This window comes from Orcinus orca, chromosome 14, assembly GCF_937001465.1.
Source record: "Orcinus orca chromosome 14, mOrcOrc1.1, whole genome shotgun sequence".
In the NCBI taxonomy this organism is placed as follows: Eukaryota; Metazoa; Chordata; class Mammalia; order Artiodactyla; family Delphinidae; genus Orcinus; species Orcinus orca.
Window position 1 is genome coordinate 52114359 of NC_064572.1, and position 16653 is coordinate 52131011.

Sequence of the window (16653 nt, forward strand, 5' to 3'; positions counted from 1 at the left end):
GTATGAATCTTGTACAAAACAGGCAACAAGCACAGAACTTTCTTCAAGTTGCCAGAGCTTTAGTTGGTTCAACAGAATATGTGGTTTAAAAACAAACAAAAAAAAGAGAAATGTGCTTTGATTCCTACTGCTTGATAAATTTCATTTCCCAATAATGAATATCAAACATCTGCAGTGAGAAACCCCAATCACTGAATCTGCAAGCTTTTGCTTTACTTACTTGTATTTTAAGAGCAGCCACTGAATTAACCAGAGTCCTACAAGGATCATGCCATTAATTTCACAAATAGAAAAGGCCCACTGCACCCGGTTAAAATGGTCAAAAAACGTGTCCGGTAGTGGAGGCTGCACCTCCTTAGGAGGTACTCGTTCATGGACGACCGAGATCATCACTGTGGTGAGAACAAAGCAGGAAAGTGCATAAAGAAAGGCCAGGAAAGTCTTGCCCCACTCCATGGGGTACTGGGAGCGCTCTGGCTCTGGCATGGGGATCTTTATCATCTCCTTCCTATACCCATTTGGCATCCCCTTGGGTTTGACCTTGATGCTGAAGCTGCCATCAGGGGCGAGGACGTCTGTGCCAATGCAGAGGTGCCCATTGGCGTGGCCATTCTTGTGTGCTTCCAAGTGGTGCTCCATCTTCAGGGTCTCTATCATGTGCAAGAGCCGCTGCCCATTGTCGGAGGAGACTCGGCACAGGGGGGGTTTTGTGAAATCCTCCTGGGTTAGGTTGATCAAGTCGCGGCCTGTGAAATGTTCCAGAGGCTCACAGTATTCTGGCATAGCATTCTCCTGCAGCCAGTCTGCCACCTTCTTGGGTGACCAATAAACCACTTCCTTCATTGTACTGGCAGACAACACGCGGCCCCCCGCTTGCTCCCAGCAGGTCAGCAGTCACCGTTCCTGCAGGGCAGGACACTGTGCCTCCGTGGTGCACTCATCCTGTCAGGCCTCATGACAGACTTGTGTGGCGAGATGGTCAGGGCAGTTTTTAAACACTTCATGTAGCTGTCCGGGGTTCTTGAGTGCTTGAGCATTAATTCACCTCATTTTTGAACAAGATTCTTCCTTCTGTGGAGGTAAGAGAAAAGGTCAAGACACTGGGACTCGAAAATCAATCCCCTCAAAATGCAAAACCTTAACATGCATGAGGAAAATGGAAAATCAGGTACTGGTAAAAGTCCATAGTTTTCAAACATGTATTAGTTTAAGGGACCACTGATTCCCTGGTTAGTCTTCCCTAAAAGAGCATTAAATTGGACCTGAGATGGATCAAGTCAAAGGCAGTGGTAGATTTGCTAAGAAATAATTCGACAGTGCTTTAGACATTGCTCAGTACTGATCAGTGATTCGTTTTTTTTTTTTTTTTTTTTTTTTTGGTGGTACGCGGGCCTCTCACTGTTGTGGCCTCTCCCGTTGCGGAGCACAGGCACCGGACACGCAGGCTCAGTGGCCATGGCTCACGGGCCCAGCCGCTCCGCGGCATGTGGGATCTTCCTGGACCGGGGCACGAACCTGTGTCCCCTGCATCGGCAGGTGGACTCTCAACCACTGCGCCACCAGGGAAGCCCTGATCAGTGATTCTTTTTGTGCTTATTACATGGTTCCTGAGATCATCTTAAAGAATGTATCAAATCTGCTTAATCTACCACTCTATCTGGTGAAGAAATGTTTTAAAACATTAAGAACGCACACAACTTAATAGATATCATAAAAGAAAATCACAGAAATGTTGAGCTTCAGGATCATCTGGCCCAACAATTTTATCCTGTTCTATAAAAAGTCAATGAGTTCCTTTTTCCAAATGTGCTTGGACCCCAAATCTATAAAAGAGTTATAAATGTAGATGCTTAGGTTGAAACAGATGGAATGAAGGGCCAGGGTCCTCCTTGCTCTGATGATATCTTTACTCCCAGCCTCCAAGAGGTTTCGTGGGATACCATAGTTTCAAAATCAGTGCTCTGAACCAACTCCCTCACTTAGGCGCGAGGAAACTGAGTACCAGAAGGTCAAGGAACCTGCCCGTGGTCAAGTGGCAGCTTGCATAAAAGAGCTACAAGTCCTGGTTTACTATATTTATTTATTAAAATACTTAACCAGTGATGTGGCGGTAACCAAAATGCACACCTGGAGGGGAGAGTCAAAAGCAGAATTCGAAGTTTTATAAATTTATTTATGTATAAATATATGTATAAAAATGTATATATTATATATACATATATTTAACCACAATTATGGTTAATGAACATAACATTGCATAAAATAATGGGAAAGAAATATATCACATACTGACTGAAGTTCTACTTGATGATGGGCCTGGGGACATTTTCTACTTCTCTCCCACCTACTTTTCTTTAATAAGCATGTACTAATTTTGTAATAATCATTTAAAATTTTAAAAAAAAGTTAAAAATAAAAGACCTAGCTCTCTAAAAAAGCATCATGGTTAATGAAAGATGGCCTTTGGCAAAAGACAGACCGTAGTTTGACTTTCAGCATCTCCATGTATAACCTACTACTTGAACTTCAGCTTATTAATCTCTAAAATGGACATAATCAAATATCTCCTTCACAGGGGTGTTGTCAGTACTTTAAACACCACATGCGAAAGTTGATGATACACAACCTAGCACTAAAAAGGGTCTGCTTTTTTGTTTCTGTTTTCTATGGCTGAGCAGCATTCCATTGTAAATATATACACTACACCTTCTTTAGCCATTCATCCATGGAGGCACACAGGTTATTTCCATATCTTGGGTACTGTAAATAATGCTGCAAAGAACAAAGGGGTATATATGCCTCTTTGAATTAGTGTTTTCCTATTCTTCAGATAAATACCCAGAAGTGGAATAGCTGGATCACATGGTAGTCCTCTTTCAATTTTTTTGAGAACCCTTATACTATTTTCCATAGTGGCTGCATCAATTTACATTCCCACCAAGTGTACACTTGCCATTTTTGACAACATGGATGGATCTAGAGGGTATTATGCTAAGTGAAATAAGTCATATGATACCACTTATATGTGGAATCCAAAAAAAAAGAAAAAACCACAACAAAACAAAACAAAACTTACAGATACAGAGAAGACATTGGTGGTTACCAGAGGAGAGGAGGGTTGGAGGTGAGTGAAATCGGTGAGAGAGGAGTCAATTATATGGTGCCCGATGGCAACTAGACTTATTGTGGTGACCACTTTGTAGGGTACACACATATCAAATTATTGTAGAATATAAAACTAAGGTTATTTGTCAATTACGCCTCAGTAAAAAAAGGTAGGGTCTTTTTTTCTTCCTAAATTTTCTATCATATCCAATAGTTAACTGTCCGCTATAGCTCATGATGAAAACATACTCTCCAACAGTGGGCTAACTTTTTTTTTAATCTCAAAAGAATGTTGTGTTGGGACTTCCCTGGCAGTCTGGTGGTTAAGACTCTGCACTTCTAATGCAGGGGGCGTGGGTTTGATCCCTGATCGGGGCACTAAGATCCCACATGCCTCAGGGCGTGCCCCAAAAGTAAAAAACAAAATAAAATAAAATAATGTTGTGCTAACTGCAAAAAAACCTGCACAAGTTCGTAGGTTTAAGAGATAGAAATCAGTGACGACACTGTTTCCTAAGTATGCTTTGCGGAATAATAATCTGATAAAGGGCTCCATGCTTTAAAAAAAAAAAAATCAAATGAGCCTAGGAACTGCATACCATAATCCTTCCTAGGGCCAGCAGTACACATTAGTATGTTAGAAGCTCCTGGAAATCCTCCAGTAAAGAAACTCTACCAGGATTTCTTAAACTGACTTCATCAAGGCTGTCCTGCTCTCCATCCCTTTTCCTCCCTAGTAACTATGAACTCCCTATGGACACACTGGGAGGTACTGGCACAAACAGGACCTGAACTCAGGTCTTCTGATTTCAAAGTCCAAACTTGTCCCTACTGAACCCCCAAATCTGACTCTGGAATGAAAATGGACAGTATGTCCAACTTCCAACTTCCCAGACCAATAACAATCAACCAAATGGCAGTAAAGCTTAAAAGCTATTCCAGACCTTGCAAAACAGTTGGGCATCGTCTCTTCTGAGCATCTACAGTGCTGTGCACCTTCCCGACATATTCCCTTGTGGTCAAGTGTCTGTCTAGACTGTCCCAGGGGGCTATGAGTGACCATGGAAGGGCTACAATCTTTAAGCATCCATGTATCTTACCTTCCCAGGGCCCAGAAGGTACTCAATCAATATCTACTCAATATCTAAGGGAATGTCCCTCATAACTAGCAACATGTAGACGGTTTAATGGAAAGTAAAACTACTGAAAATGGCACTGATACTGAAAATTGCTTTCAAACAACTTGAATGGTCAAGGAGAATAAGATGGGCATCCTCCAGAAAGAAATATGAAACCAAAGTGAGTCTCTGGCCACTTAAAAACCACTACAGAGGGGCTTCAATCATCACTACTACTACCTAGAGTGACAAGAAGAAACTCACCAAATGGGAGTCCTGGCAGAACGTCCTGTACGAAAGGAAATCTCTTGGCATCAGACCCCAAACCTCTCTCCAAATATTCCTCAGCAGAATTAGGATAAGAGCCGAGGGAACACTCAACAGCTTGAAGTGGTTATGAGAATTCTAAAGAAAAATCCTCGATTGAATGTTCAGGCCCAAGGAAATGAACATGGGCTTTTCATACAGGTTCTTCATTTCTCCCCTTGCCTGATGCAGGAAGTCCACCAGGAGGGGAAAGCCCCTCAGAACCACAAAGAACAGACCAAGGCCAAGGTACTATTTCACTTCTCTTTGATGAGGAAAGTCAGATAATCTCCTCTTCAGACACAATCATCTTCAAAATAGAAAAATATCAGATGGTAGGAGACCATATAGGGCCATGAGACACACACACGCGCATACACACACACACACACGCTCTCTCTCTCTCTCTCTCTCTCTCTCTGGCACTGCAAGCTTCTATCCAAATGAAGAAACACTAATCTTGCAAAAGCAAGCCCGTCAGGCAGTCTGAGATAGCCAGTAGAACTCTTAAGAGACAGCAAGATAACCCAATAGCTTCCATTAATTGACTAGGACAAAAAACTGTTCACTCCTTAAGACAGTTCCTGTGATTCCCCCCTGTTTGGAATGCTCCTTCGAATCCTCTTCAACAAGTTCCAGATTCTTCCCTTAGCCTTTAAGGTCCTTCTCTGCAAAGCCTTTCCTGGCCACTCCTTCACAATCTTTCCCCCCTCTCTGAATTCCTACGTCACTGTTATCTGTGCCACAAAATATCATTTCACTGTCTTGTGTGCACGATGTGGTAGAAAGAGCACCAGCTGTGTGAGGCTGGGAGCCTGCAGTTGAGACCCAACTCAGCTACGTCTCTTCTTGACAAAATCCTTTAACCTCTTCAAGCTCAGATTCATCTGGAAAATGGGATTAACAACCACCTTACCTACCTTCCCATGGGCTGCTACTGCTGTGACGAGCATGTAAAAGGAATGAAAGCTATTAATTACTCCAAGAAATACATCTTGCTCTTTTTGTAATATCCTGCTTCCTTTCTATTTGCCCAACAGGGCCCATAGTGACATTTCATAACTATTTAATGAAGCTGCCACTTCCAAATGGCATTTTTAAAAGCCCAAATCATTCGGACACACATGAGGAAACACATCTTTCCGAATTTCATGAGAAAATAAAATTTATATTTCAAGCAAGATCTGAAGCTTGAAAATGAAGGCATACACGCAGTTTTCTTGCAGCTGATGCTGAAATCACGTGATAGGGAAAAATACTCATTTCTATGGAAGTAACTATTGGGCAGCTACTCAGTACTTCAAAGGCCACAGCTAAAACATGAGGACTTAATCACTGACCCCAGACTCTGGCTGTAGGAGGAGAGGTGAGACAGTGACTGCTCCCTGGACCCATACACTCAACTTAGAACATATTGTGGTGTTTCTGAGAAGGGAAAGGCAAACTGCTTTCATATCTAGACCCAGAAGACTGTACGTTAGGCTGGACTCAGAAAACAACTATTACCACCATCATCCAGAAAAGCCACCCTGAATCCATTACTGGGAGAAAGTTAAGAAATAACGTAGCGCTCAAATCATTAGACTTAGTTCTCAGAACTGGGAAGATGTCATAGAAGAAAAAAAGCTGTATATAAACTCTTTATTCCAAAACACTACAGAATTTGAGAGGTGGAAGAGGTGCTGGAACTCTCATGCATCTGTAACTTTTGGACATAAGTAAACTACAGTCCAGGGAGATGGTGATTTGTCTAAAATCTCATACACAGCAAAGAGTTAGTTCTGGGTTTAGGCAGAGACTCAAGATGCTTTTCAGGGCTTTCCCACTATAAATAGTCAATGGTCTCACAGATTTGAGAATGTATGAAAGATAATCTGAAAAGTCTTTTTAAAACTTATGGAGTCCTAGAAGATAAAGGGCAGGAAGAACACTTCATTATATATTCTAAACTCACCAAGGTTTTAACTAAATAAAAAATAAATCTGTGAATACAATTCAGCTCCAATTCTTAAAATAGGTATTTTAGGCTTTAATATTAAAAAAGGCATTAGATAATATTCCACCACACACTATAACCTCTATAAATAATCATCAAAGCCAGATGTCTAAAAAAAGAAAAAATAAGTTAAAGCAATTATCCTGGTACTGAAAAAAAAAAACATTAACCAGCAAAATCACTAAATAACTCATTTATGAATATTTACCCTTATTCAAAAAGAATCTATTATATTATCTTGTTATCTGACATTGTCTAGGAACAAGACATTGTTGCATTAACAAAAAGCAACCATATGAATTACACACTGAACACAATTTTTCAAAAATTAGAATACCACAAAATACACAGTACAACTATCCACACAGAAAATGCTCAGAAAATCTGAGTTTTAATGCTTATTCTGGCATTAACTTGTACTCCAATATCAGGGCCTCAGTTTCCTATAGTGGAATAGTTCATTCCATTTGCTTGTTCCATTAATTAAGGGAATTCACATGTACCTGACAGTGGTTTGGATAACATAGAGCAATACATTAAAATGTAAGAAATGATTATACTGAATATAATTTATTCTCCTTTGAAGATTCAATGAACTTCTAAAACAAAGGCCATGAAATTAAGAATTGCATTTTCATGATTTTTTTAAGGCACGATGGACCCAAGATTGAACAAACATAGCTGGCATAACAGTGAAGAAGCTATAGAGAAGTTCCAGATGTTTCTAAATGCTGATAATGCCAAATGAAAGTAGGAAGCAGTACATAGCATAATTGCCAAGTAAACTTCCCGCTCCACGCTCCATGTATCAAATCTCTAAGAACAAAAGCAACGTGGGGCACACACATGATTTTACTCTACTAGCTTATATAATCAACTTGATGCAAAATCAAAATTTGGTGAGCATGTGATATTTAGCTCAGACTTTACAACATGAAAGTACCTGTGGGTACTTTGTTAAAGAGAAATAAAATCAAGAATTGATATTATGGGGCTTCTCTGGTGGCGCAGTGGTTAAGAATCCGCCTGCCAATGCAGGAGACACGGGTTTGTGTCCTGGTCCAGGAAGATCCCACATGCCACAGAGCAACTAAGCCTGTGTGCCACAACTACTGAGCCTGCGCCCTAGAGCACGCAAGCCACAACTGCTGAGCCCGCATGCTGCAACTACTGAAGCCCACAAGCCTAGAGCCCGTGCTCCACAACAAGAGAAGCCACCACAATGAGAAGCCCGCGCACCATAATGAAGAGTAGCCCCCATTCGCCACAACCAGAGAAAGCCCGCGTGGAGCAACAAAGACCCAATGCAGCCCCCCCAAAAAGTAAAGAAAATAAAGAAATAGGAAAAAAAAAAGAATTCATACTATTTTATTGTGAAACAGACGAACTGCCTTTCTGTAAACGCTTCAAGCCCACATAAAGGTCTTTACACCTACTAGAACTTTCCATAAAAGTCAACAGTAACCTAATGGACCTTTTAGGGCAATGCAGCCCACTGAAATACTCATGAGGTAGGTGTTAAGTCTTCTCTGACTCAATTTGGATAGCTCCTGAATGCTTTTCTCCAAACCAATCTAATTAGCTGTAAGATTTTTTGGTTGTTATTTAACAAGTAAAGAATTAATTTAAATAGGCAGAATTCATAAAATTGTATTTATCTGAAGAAGAAAAAATGGCTAGAATAACAACCACACAGTTTCAATCTACTGTTGAGGAGATTTTAGATGACTTTTGATGCTTTAACCTTTAAATCGTAATTTATTTTAAATTGCTATTACGTGAAATGTTCACAATTCCATAGTCAACTCTGGTTAGCAAACCGTCCCTTTTGAAATGGCTCCTTGAACTAAGTATATGCTGGCCTATTTGGCTGAGATACAAGAAAGAAGAGCTTGCCGAAGTAAACATACTTGCCTCATGGTCCACTTAAACTGTTAGAAGAGCCTCATATGGACATCTTTGGGTCTCCTCTCTGCCTTGTTTATTTAATGATGTTTAATATTTTGATTCTGCAATATCTGAAATGTATTCTTTCTCTGCAGTTGCCCTATAACTAACCCAACTGATAGCCTCCCTTTTTGTATCTCCCTCCCTAATGACCCATTCCAATGTAGTAGCCCTCAGTGTTCCAGAGGGAAAGATGATTTTTGGCTGACAAAGGTAGTATATATAACACAATGACAAGAAACCAGCCATGTCAACTGTATGCTATAAATCATGACTCCAGTGGTTCTCTGACAGTGTGAAATACAAAACCGTTTCATCTATTTCTTGGAAAGTCCTACCACCAGCAAGCCTAGCTCGTTCCATTTCCTATACACCAGGCCTCCGTTTGGGTTTTCTCTGAAGGAATGTAAATATTTAGTAACCAGGGCTTCCCTGGTGGCGCAGTGGTTGAGAATCTGCCTGCCAATGCAGGGGACACGGGTTCGAGCCCTGGTCTGGGAAGATCCCACATGCTGCGGAGCAACTGGGCCCGTGAGCCACAGCTACTGAGCCTGCGCGTCTGGAGCCTGTGCTCCACAACAAGAGAGGCCGCGACAGTGAGAGGCCCGCGCACTGCGATGAAGAGTGGCCCCCGCTCGCCGCAACTTAAGAAAGCCCTTGCACAGAAATGAAGACCCAACACAGCCAAAAATAAATAAATAAATAAATTTATATACATAAAAAATTTAGTAACCAGAAAATTCAAAGAATCATTTATTGTGGCAAAAATTAGAAACAACCTAAAATTGAGAATTAAATACATCATGATATAACAGAATACTAAGCCTCCACTAAAGACTAGACTATACTTTTATATTTACTGTGATACATATTTATATATATGTGTATATACAGTTTTGTCAAACAGGTTACAAAAGAGAATGATACCATTTTTGGAAAAAAGTCTAGAAGGTGTATATCACCTTTGAACTGTTACCTTTGGGAGATAAAATTATGAAATAATTTTTGGCTTTATTTTCTCCAGTGTTTTCTAATTTCTCTGATAAAGACATATTACTTGTGTTTAGAAAAGAAAAACGTTTTTCTTTCAAGCATATTCTGTTTTTAAACACATAGGCTGCATTGTAAAATTAAAAATAGATGCTTCCTACATTTGCTTTCTTTAAAAATATGAAATGGGCTTGCAGATTTCCCTAAATAACTGGAACTTTTGCCCTCTGTGTATAATTAGGTTCCAAAACCATCATATTCACCAAACATAATGGTCTCAGGATAAGAGCCAAACCACCCACAAAGATGAAGCTGAAATCTGAACTTAAGTGCATAAAGAAATCCCAGTCTCAGATATTTCCCATCATTCCAGAGAGAAAACAACAACAAACCCTCAGAATGACAACTCTTCTATCATCTAGATTTTCTTCAGTATCCATCTATCCAGTCTACTGCCAAATGTAAAAACCATTTGAAAACTCTGTCTTGTTGTCATTATAATAAGGAAAACTTTGCATAACTCTAATGACAACTAATCACTATAGTTTTCCCCTGGGGTTTCATTCTTAGAACCCAATTACCAAAACTCTGAAGAGATTTATTCCCACTCAGCTGATGAACTGCCTCTCTAGGTCTGAAACCAGCAGGGCTATTTTATAATATTCATCAAGTTAATCTGTAGTCCTGAGACAAAGACTCCATCTGGCAACTCAAGAATGTTAGGACATAATCAATGTTTCCAAATTCCATGGCTCTCATGTCCAGCTATTGTGCACAACGGTGATCTTATCTGCCCCAAGAAGCCTGGGAAGGGCGAACACAGGCTCTTATTTCCATCACACCTCACTCCATCCCCTTCCTTTTTTCCTCTTCCTCTTTTTTTAAAATAAAAGCTAAAACCCTTCCACTTTACTGCTTGTTCAGCTGGAATTAAAAAGACTGCACGTACCTCTGAATCTATCATAAATGTAAATCGGGGCTATGAAAAAAGTCACTGGCTTGGGAAAAAAGATGAAGCCATGTTTTCCCATCCTGTGGTTTTTTTTTTTTTTTTTTTTTTTTTTATTATTCTAAGCAATTTTATTTATTTATTGGCTGCAGAGGCATGCGGGATCTTAGTTCCCTGACCAGGGATCAAACCCGCACCCCTATTCCACAGTGGAAGTGCAGAGTCCTAACCACTGGACCGCCAGGGAAGTCCCTATTATTTATTTTTTATTTAATTTGATTTTTTTTTAAACATCTTTATTGGGGTATAATTGCTTTACAATGGTGTGTTAGTTTCTGCTTTATAACAAAGTGAATCAGTTATACATATACATATGTTCCCATATCTCTTCCCTCTTGCGTCTCCCTCCCTTCTACCCTCCCTATCCCACCCCTCCAGGCTGTCACAAAGCACCAAGCCAATCTCCCTGTGCCATGCGGCTGCTTCCAACTAGCTATCTACCTTACTATGTTTGTTAGTGTGTATATGTCCATGACTCTCTCTCGCCCTGTCACAGCTCACCCTTCCCCCTCCCCATAACCTCAAGTCCGTTCTCTAGGAGGTCTGCGTCTTTATTCCTGCCTTACCCCTAGGTTCTTCATAACATTTTTTTTTCTTAAATTCCATATATATGTGTTAGCATACGGTATTTGTCTTTTCATCCTGTGTTTTTAAGAAACTTCAAGAAATTAATGTAAATTACAAAAGGGAAGTAAATGCGAAATAGCCCCTTAGAGACTCTTCAATAAGCAAGAGTTCACAGGTTTCCCATGGAAAAAGTAATCTCAGTTAAGAATGAACAAGTAATTGAAAAGTATAAACCATATGAGGAAATAATCCACCAAGAGGTAAAGCCAGCAGGTGTGACAAACAGGAAGTTCACCAAACCATGAACTTGAGAAAACAAAGTAAGTTTGAAGAGTGGTAAAGTGAGTATACTAATGATATAAAAGAAAGAAGTAAAACATTAATACAAGAATAAGACATGGTAGGGGAAAAAAAAAAAAGAAAAAAGGACAGGTGTTTTAAAGAAAATACAGGAAAATCCCAGGTTCTCTCCTTGGCCTGTGGTGGGCTGATACCTCAGGACGAAAGGGAGAGCAAAAGGTTAAAGGGAGGTCATAAGAGGAAGGGAAATCAGCAAATATATAAAGTCTATGTTTAAAGGCAATTGACAGGTTTTTTCAAATCCCCCAAACTCAAGCAATCCAGCATCCACATAGTCTTTTTGCAGGGAGAAAAGGAGGGGAAAATGGAATCCACTCCATCAAAAGACGAATCTTATGTTTAAAAAGATGGCTAACTAAACATGTGCATTAGTTTCCACCGCCTCTTAAAACTCTCCTCAAATGATAATATAGGGATGAAAAAGAAAAAGAAAAGCAAAGAGAACAAAAGAGACAACTAGTTTAGGAGGTTGGGAAGCAGATGGACTAGTGGTAACTGACAGCAATCCCAAGAAAACAGAACCCTAAGCCAGTAAGGAGGAAAAATGAAAAGCAAAGTGTGTAACAGAGGCCTTAAAAGAATGAGGAATTGGAGGTGCAGATAACTTGCAAAATGGGGGTGAAGGTAGAGCTAAAAATAGGACTGGTCGAAAGACCATTTAAAAAGTTACCTTTAGATTCTCACTTTGCACAGTGGAACAACTAGCTGTCCTCCACACCAGAGAAGACTGAAAGTTTATTGTCTGGAAAAGGGAAATGAGAGTTGCTAGAACAGGGGACAGGAACACAGTTCAAAGTAGGGCCATCCTACTAACTACAACGGATTAAGTAAAAGTTGCAAACAGATGTTAAGTCAGACCTGCCCTAGCCCTTTACCTTATTAGACACCCAGAATACTGGAAGCCAGGATGAAAACTTCCAGGCAGATCTTTTTTTTCCCCCTGGGAACTCCAGACATTTTAAGAGAAAAGAGCACTGATCATCTTGCACTGAAACCCACACAAACAAGCTCCACTCATGCAAAGTGCTTTCAGACAGCATTTTTAAGTGCCTTCTTTAAAATAAGAATGGATGCCCCCCCCCACAGACATTGAAGAAACTCTAATAAATATGAAAGCCAGAGCTTAAAACAAAAAAGAACCTGGAAGAACAAGTTAAGTAGGAAAATTATAATGTTAAGAAAAACTATTATTAACATTCTCAAAGATACCGAACAAGAACAAAATGGTACCAAAAAAAAAAAAATTCAGAGAATTTTTTAAAAGAAACGTCTTGGAAATTCATGGTAATTAGAAAATAAAGTTGGAAAAAATATCTCAGAAAGTAGAACAAGACAGAAAGACGGAAAACTGAGAGAAAAGGTAAGAGCACTAAAAAAGTCATCTAGAAAATTCAATATGTGCCTAGTAGGAGCTCAAGAAAGAGCACAGGAAAAAAACAGGAAAGTTATAATCAAAGCAAGCATTCAAGAAAGTTTTCCAGACCTCAAGGGGATATGAACTGCTATTCTGAGAGAGTTCATCACATATTCAAGAACAATGACTGAAAATACGTTTGTTATTATTATTCTGTACTAACTTATTTTTTAAAGGAAAGGAGACCCTGAAGAACGCTCTAGCCCCATCCTGCTTTTCACCATCCTGGCTATGCTTTCCTCCATCTTACCTCAAACCACAGCTGCCTATCTCCACCTCTGACCTTCCTTATTGGTATTTCTGTCCCTGTCCACAAGGACCACCGCAGGCTTAAAGCACAAAGCCACGGTTTTGGTGTTGAAGGGTAGCAGAATATGCTACTTTGGCATGAGGATTATTTTGAGCTGAAGGCAACTGAGAAGTGAAACCAAGCAGGATGCTGTGGGGTCCTCCCAGGCAGAAAAGCCTTTCCGTGTCCCCTTCTTGTTTGTAGGAAAGCTTCCTAGACCTTCTCTGAGCTCCAAAGGGCAGATTCAAACAGTTACTAATTAGGGGAGTGAGGGAATACAGAAAGCAACAACAGTGCAGGATGGGGCAGGGTCCTGGTTCCTCCTGAGGGGACGTGCATAATACTTTGATACATACCTCTGAGTTCCTCTGCAGGAACTAGAGTTCTCACCCAGGTGGAGGATGATAACTCAGGCTGGGCCCAAGTGGTGGACCCCAGACTGGCTGGAACCAGAAGGCTGATGATTGAGATTCCTGGTATAGCACCCTGTTAGCTCACCACCAACCAGTCAGAGGAGGGTTACACTCCCTGCAGTTCCCCCCCAACCCCAATTTTGCCTATAAAAACTCTTCCCCGAGAAGAGGAGTTCAGGCTTTTTGAGCTTGAGCCACCCGTTCTCCTTGCTTTTGCCCTGCAATAAACCTTTCTGTGCTCCACACTCCAATGTTGTCGTTTGGCCTCACTGTGCATTGGGCATACAAACTATTCTATTCAACAACAGAAGCAGATACAGGAAAAGCTCTCTGCTCTCCCCCTATTTTGCCCCAAAGTAGGACATAAGTTTGTAAAAGTATTCCCTCTCCCTGCTCTACCAGGAAGGACAGAAGTTAATCACTGGAGACAACTTTAAGAGTCTAAAAACTTATCAGCCCAGAGATGGCACTGGGGGAATCTATATAACCAACCTTGGTAACACTAGACCTTCTCTACCATTAGCTTTCCGACATATTTGCCTTCTCACGTTTGCTTCCCCTAGAAGCTCAAAGTCCTTTTCCTTTGTCTCGTCACTACTCTAAAAATTTGTTGTTCTTCTGTTAAGACGCTATATAAACTCAAGTTCTTACCATCCTTCTGAGTTACTCATGGCTACTGTTCCCATGTGTATACGCCACAAGCATTAATAAATTTGCTTACTTTTCTCTTGTTAATCTGTCTTCTGTCAGTCTAACTTGTGGGGCCCCTGCCAGAGACCCTAACATGGGTGGAAGAGGAAGATTCTTCCCCTCCCTACAGTATCTAAATGTAGAAGTTTTAGTCACACTATTGTAATAGGCAATGGTACCTCTTTAATACTAAAGAAATGATGAGAATAACAGTACCATAAAATTTAGATACATTTAATATACAGTAACCACAATCCCGTATTTTCTAAGGCAGTTCAGGTTTCAAATATATTTTTCTCGTCTCATACACCATCAAAATGTCTTAGAAGGTTTAACATTTCAGTTTCTAAATTCTCTCCCAGAATGCTTCCACTACCCAGAAATTGTTAGAGGTTTTAGTTAGATGTGTGCTGATGATTTTACTCAGAAGCATCACCGCTTTTAATAATCTACGGACTTTGGAAGACTGATTGGGGCCCTAATCACCACGCGTAATAATAAAACACAACTAATTTAAAGTACACCTTTGCTTTTTAAATTGGGACTACCTAGTATTGGTAACGGATTAATAGCAGGCTGAGAGAAAACACAGTTTCTTGATTAATATAAAATAAAAAGCCTTATCTAAAGTGAAGTAAGTTTTTACAGTCTACCGAGGATTAGAAATCCCCACTGGCTGGGAAACCAAAGCCTTTCCATTTCAGTGAGAAAAGGTCTATCTAATCTCTTCTAAATCTATACTTATAAAAATAAATTTTACTCACTGAGGTAAGAGGAAAGCTAATTTAGAGACCACAACCCTGGGGACTAACACCACGTTGCAAAATTGGCAACAACTCACAGGCCCAGATAGGGGAAATCAAGTTCAAGCCTACGTCCCAAAATAAATTTCTAATACTAACTTTGATAGCTAGAGCAGTTTAAACTATCTTCAGGCTAGGGATCATCTCAAGGGGTAAATTTAAACTGACGGCACCTAAATGTGCATCCTTTGGTCAGTCGTAGCTGTAAAGGTGCTGTCCATGTTCCCACCATGTTCTATTCTTCTTCCCCAAATGGCCCCCTGTGCCAGTCTCCTTCCCTGGTCTCCTGGATTTCAGGGAAAGCAAGTGTAAGTCTTCTTTACCCTTATCTCCACACTCAAAACAAAATACATTAAGCATTTTTTTCTGACAGCAAGTATACCAACTCTTAAAAATGAATACCCATCAACTCATCGACTTTTCTCTGGGCATCACTGACCACGTCTTCTTGGTTCTAACGATCTGATAATTTCCCAAACTTACAGGGCCAATCTTCACTGAGCTTCTTTATCAACTGGCCAATGGTTAGCAGCAGCAAAGCTCAGCTGCACAGAAGGGATGCTCCTCAACCATCAAGTTGGTCAGCACTGGAGCACAGTCTCAGGTTGTAAAGGGACCTGTAAAAGCTTTTGCTTTGGCTAAGGTAGAATACCACCAGGGGGCAGCAGAAAGTCTATCAAATTACAGACTCATCCCAGCACCTCGCCCAGACTATGAAGGATTTTAGAGACATCTTCCAACAGAGACCCTACACCTAAGCAATACAGCTATGTGTAGAATTGCAAGAACTAGAACCCCTGTTTTCTAAATCATCAGTTGATGCTCCTTACACTATACCCATGTGATTATAACGTGGATCTAGTGACTACAATTAGCAATACGGCCATTTCCATAGTTTTCCAGACAACACACTGCATATCTGAACTATCCTGCAATCTCACCTAAACAAGACCTTGTCTGGGGTGTAGGATCTCAAAGAAATACAAAACCCTACAATTAAAGAACAGACAGGGACTTCCCTGGTGGTGCAGTGGTTAAGAATCCACCTGCCAATGCAGGGGGCATGGGTTCGATCCCTGGTCCAGGAAGATCCCACATGCCACGGAGCACCTAAGCCCGTGCACCACAACTACTGAGCCTGTGCTCTAGAGCCCACGAGCCACAATTACTGAGCCCATGCCGCTAGAGCCCGTGCTCCGCAATGAGAAGCCACCACAATGAGAAGCCTGCGCACTTCAACAAAGAGTAGCTCCCGCCCACTGCAACTAGAGCAAGCCTGCGCCCAGCAACGAAGGCCCACGCACAGCAACGAAGACCCAACGCAGCCAAAAATAAATTAAGAAAAATAAATATATAAAAACCACACAGTTTACCAGAAGCACTAACCTTAAGACAATCACTTAAATATTTATTCTCGGTTTATATAAAAACCTAATAAGCTTTATTTTCTAGCTACCATAACTATAACTTAATGCAACAAACTTAGAACCTTGCAACTAAGTCAGTGATGTAAAAATATGTAAAATTACATAAGTTGTGAAATTAGTTAACTTTTTTTTTTTCGGTACGTGTGCCTCTCACTGTTGTGGCTTCTCCCATTGTGGAGCACAGGCTCCGGACGCGCAGGCTCAGCAGCCATGGCTCAC

At 40.6% G+C, this 16653-nt stretch overlaps 1 protein-coding gene across 12 annotated transcripts in view; it reads right to left on the minus strand.

Annotated features, from left to right (window-relative positions):
* SGMS1 (sphingomyelin synthase 1) overlaps positions 1 to 16653 on the minus strand; it is a 293295-nt gene that overhangs the window by 37107 nt on the left and 239535 nt on the right. For 11 of the 12 annotated variants that reach the window (XM_033415853.2, XM_033415849.2, XM_033415842.2 and 8 more), the window contains one exon: positions 221 to 1071. The exons of the other annotated variant lie outside the window; for it this stretch is intronic. In XM_033415853.2, coding sequence (XP_033271744.1) covers positions 221 to 843 — 623 coding nt within the window. In that variant the 5' untranslated portion in view covers positions 844 to 1071. The remainder of the gene's footprint in view (positions 1 to 220; positions 1072 to 16653) is intronic. 12 annotated transcript variants of the gene reach the window in all.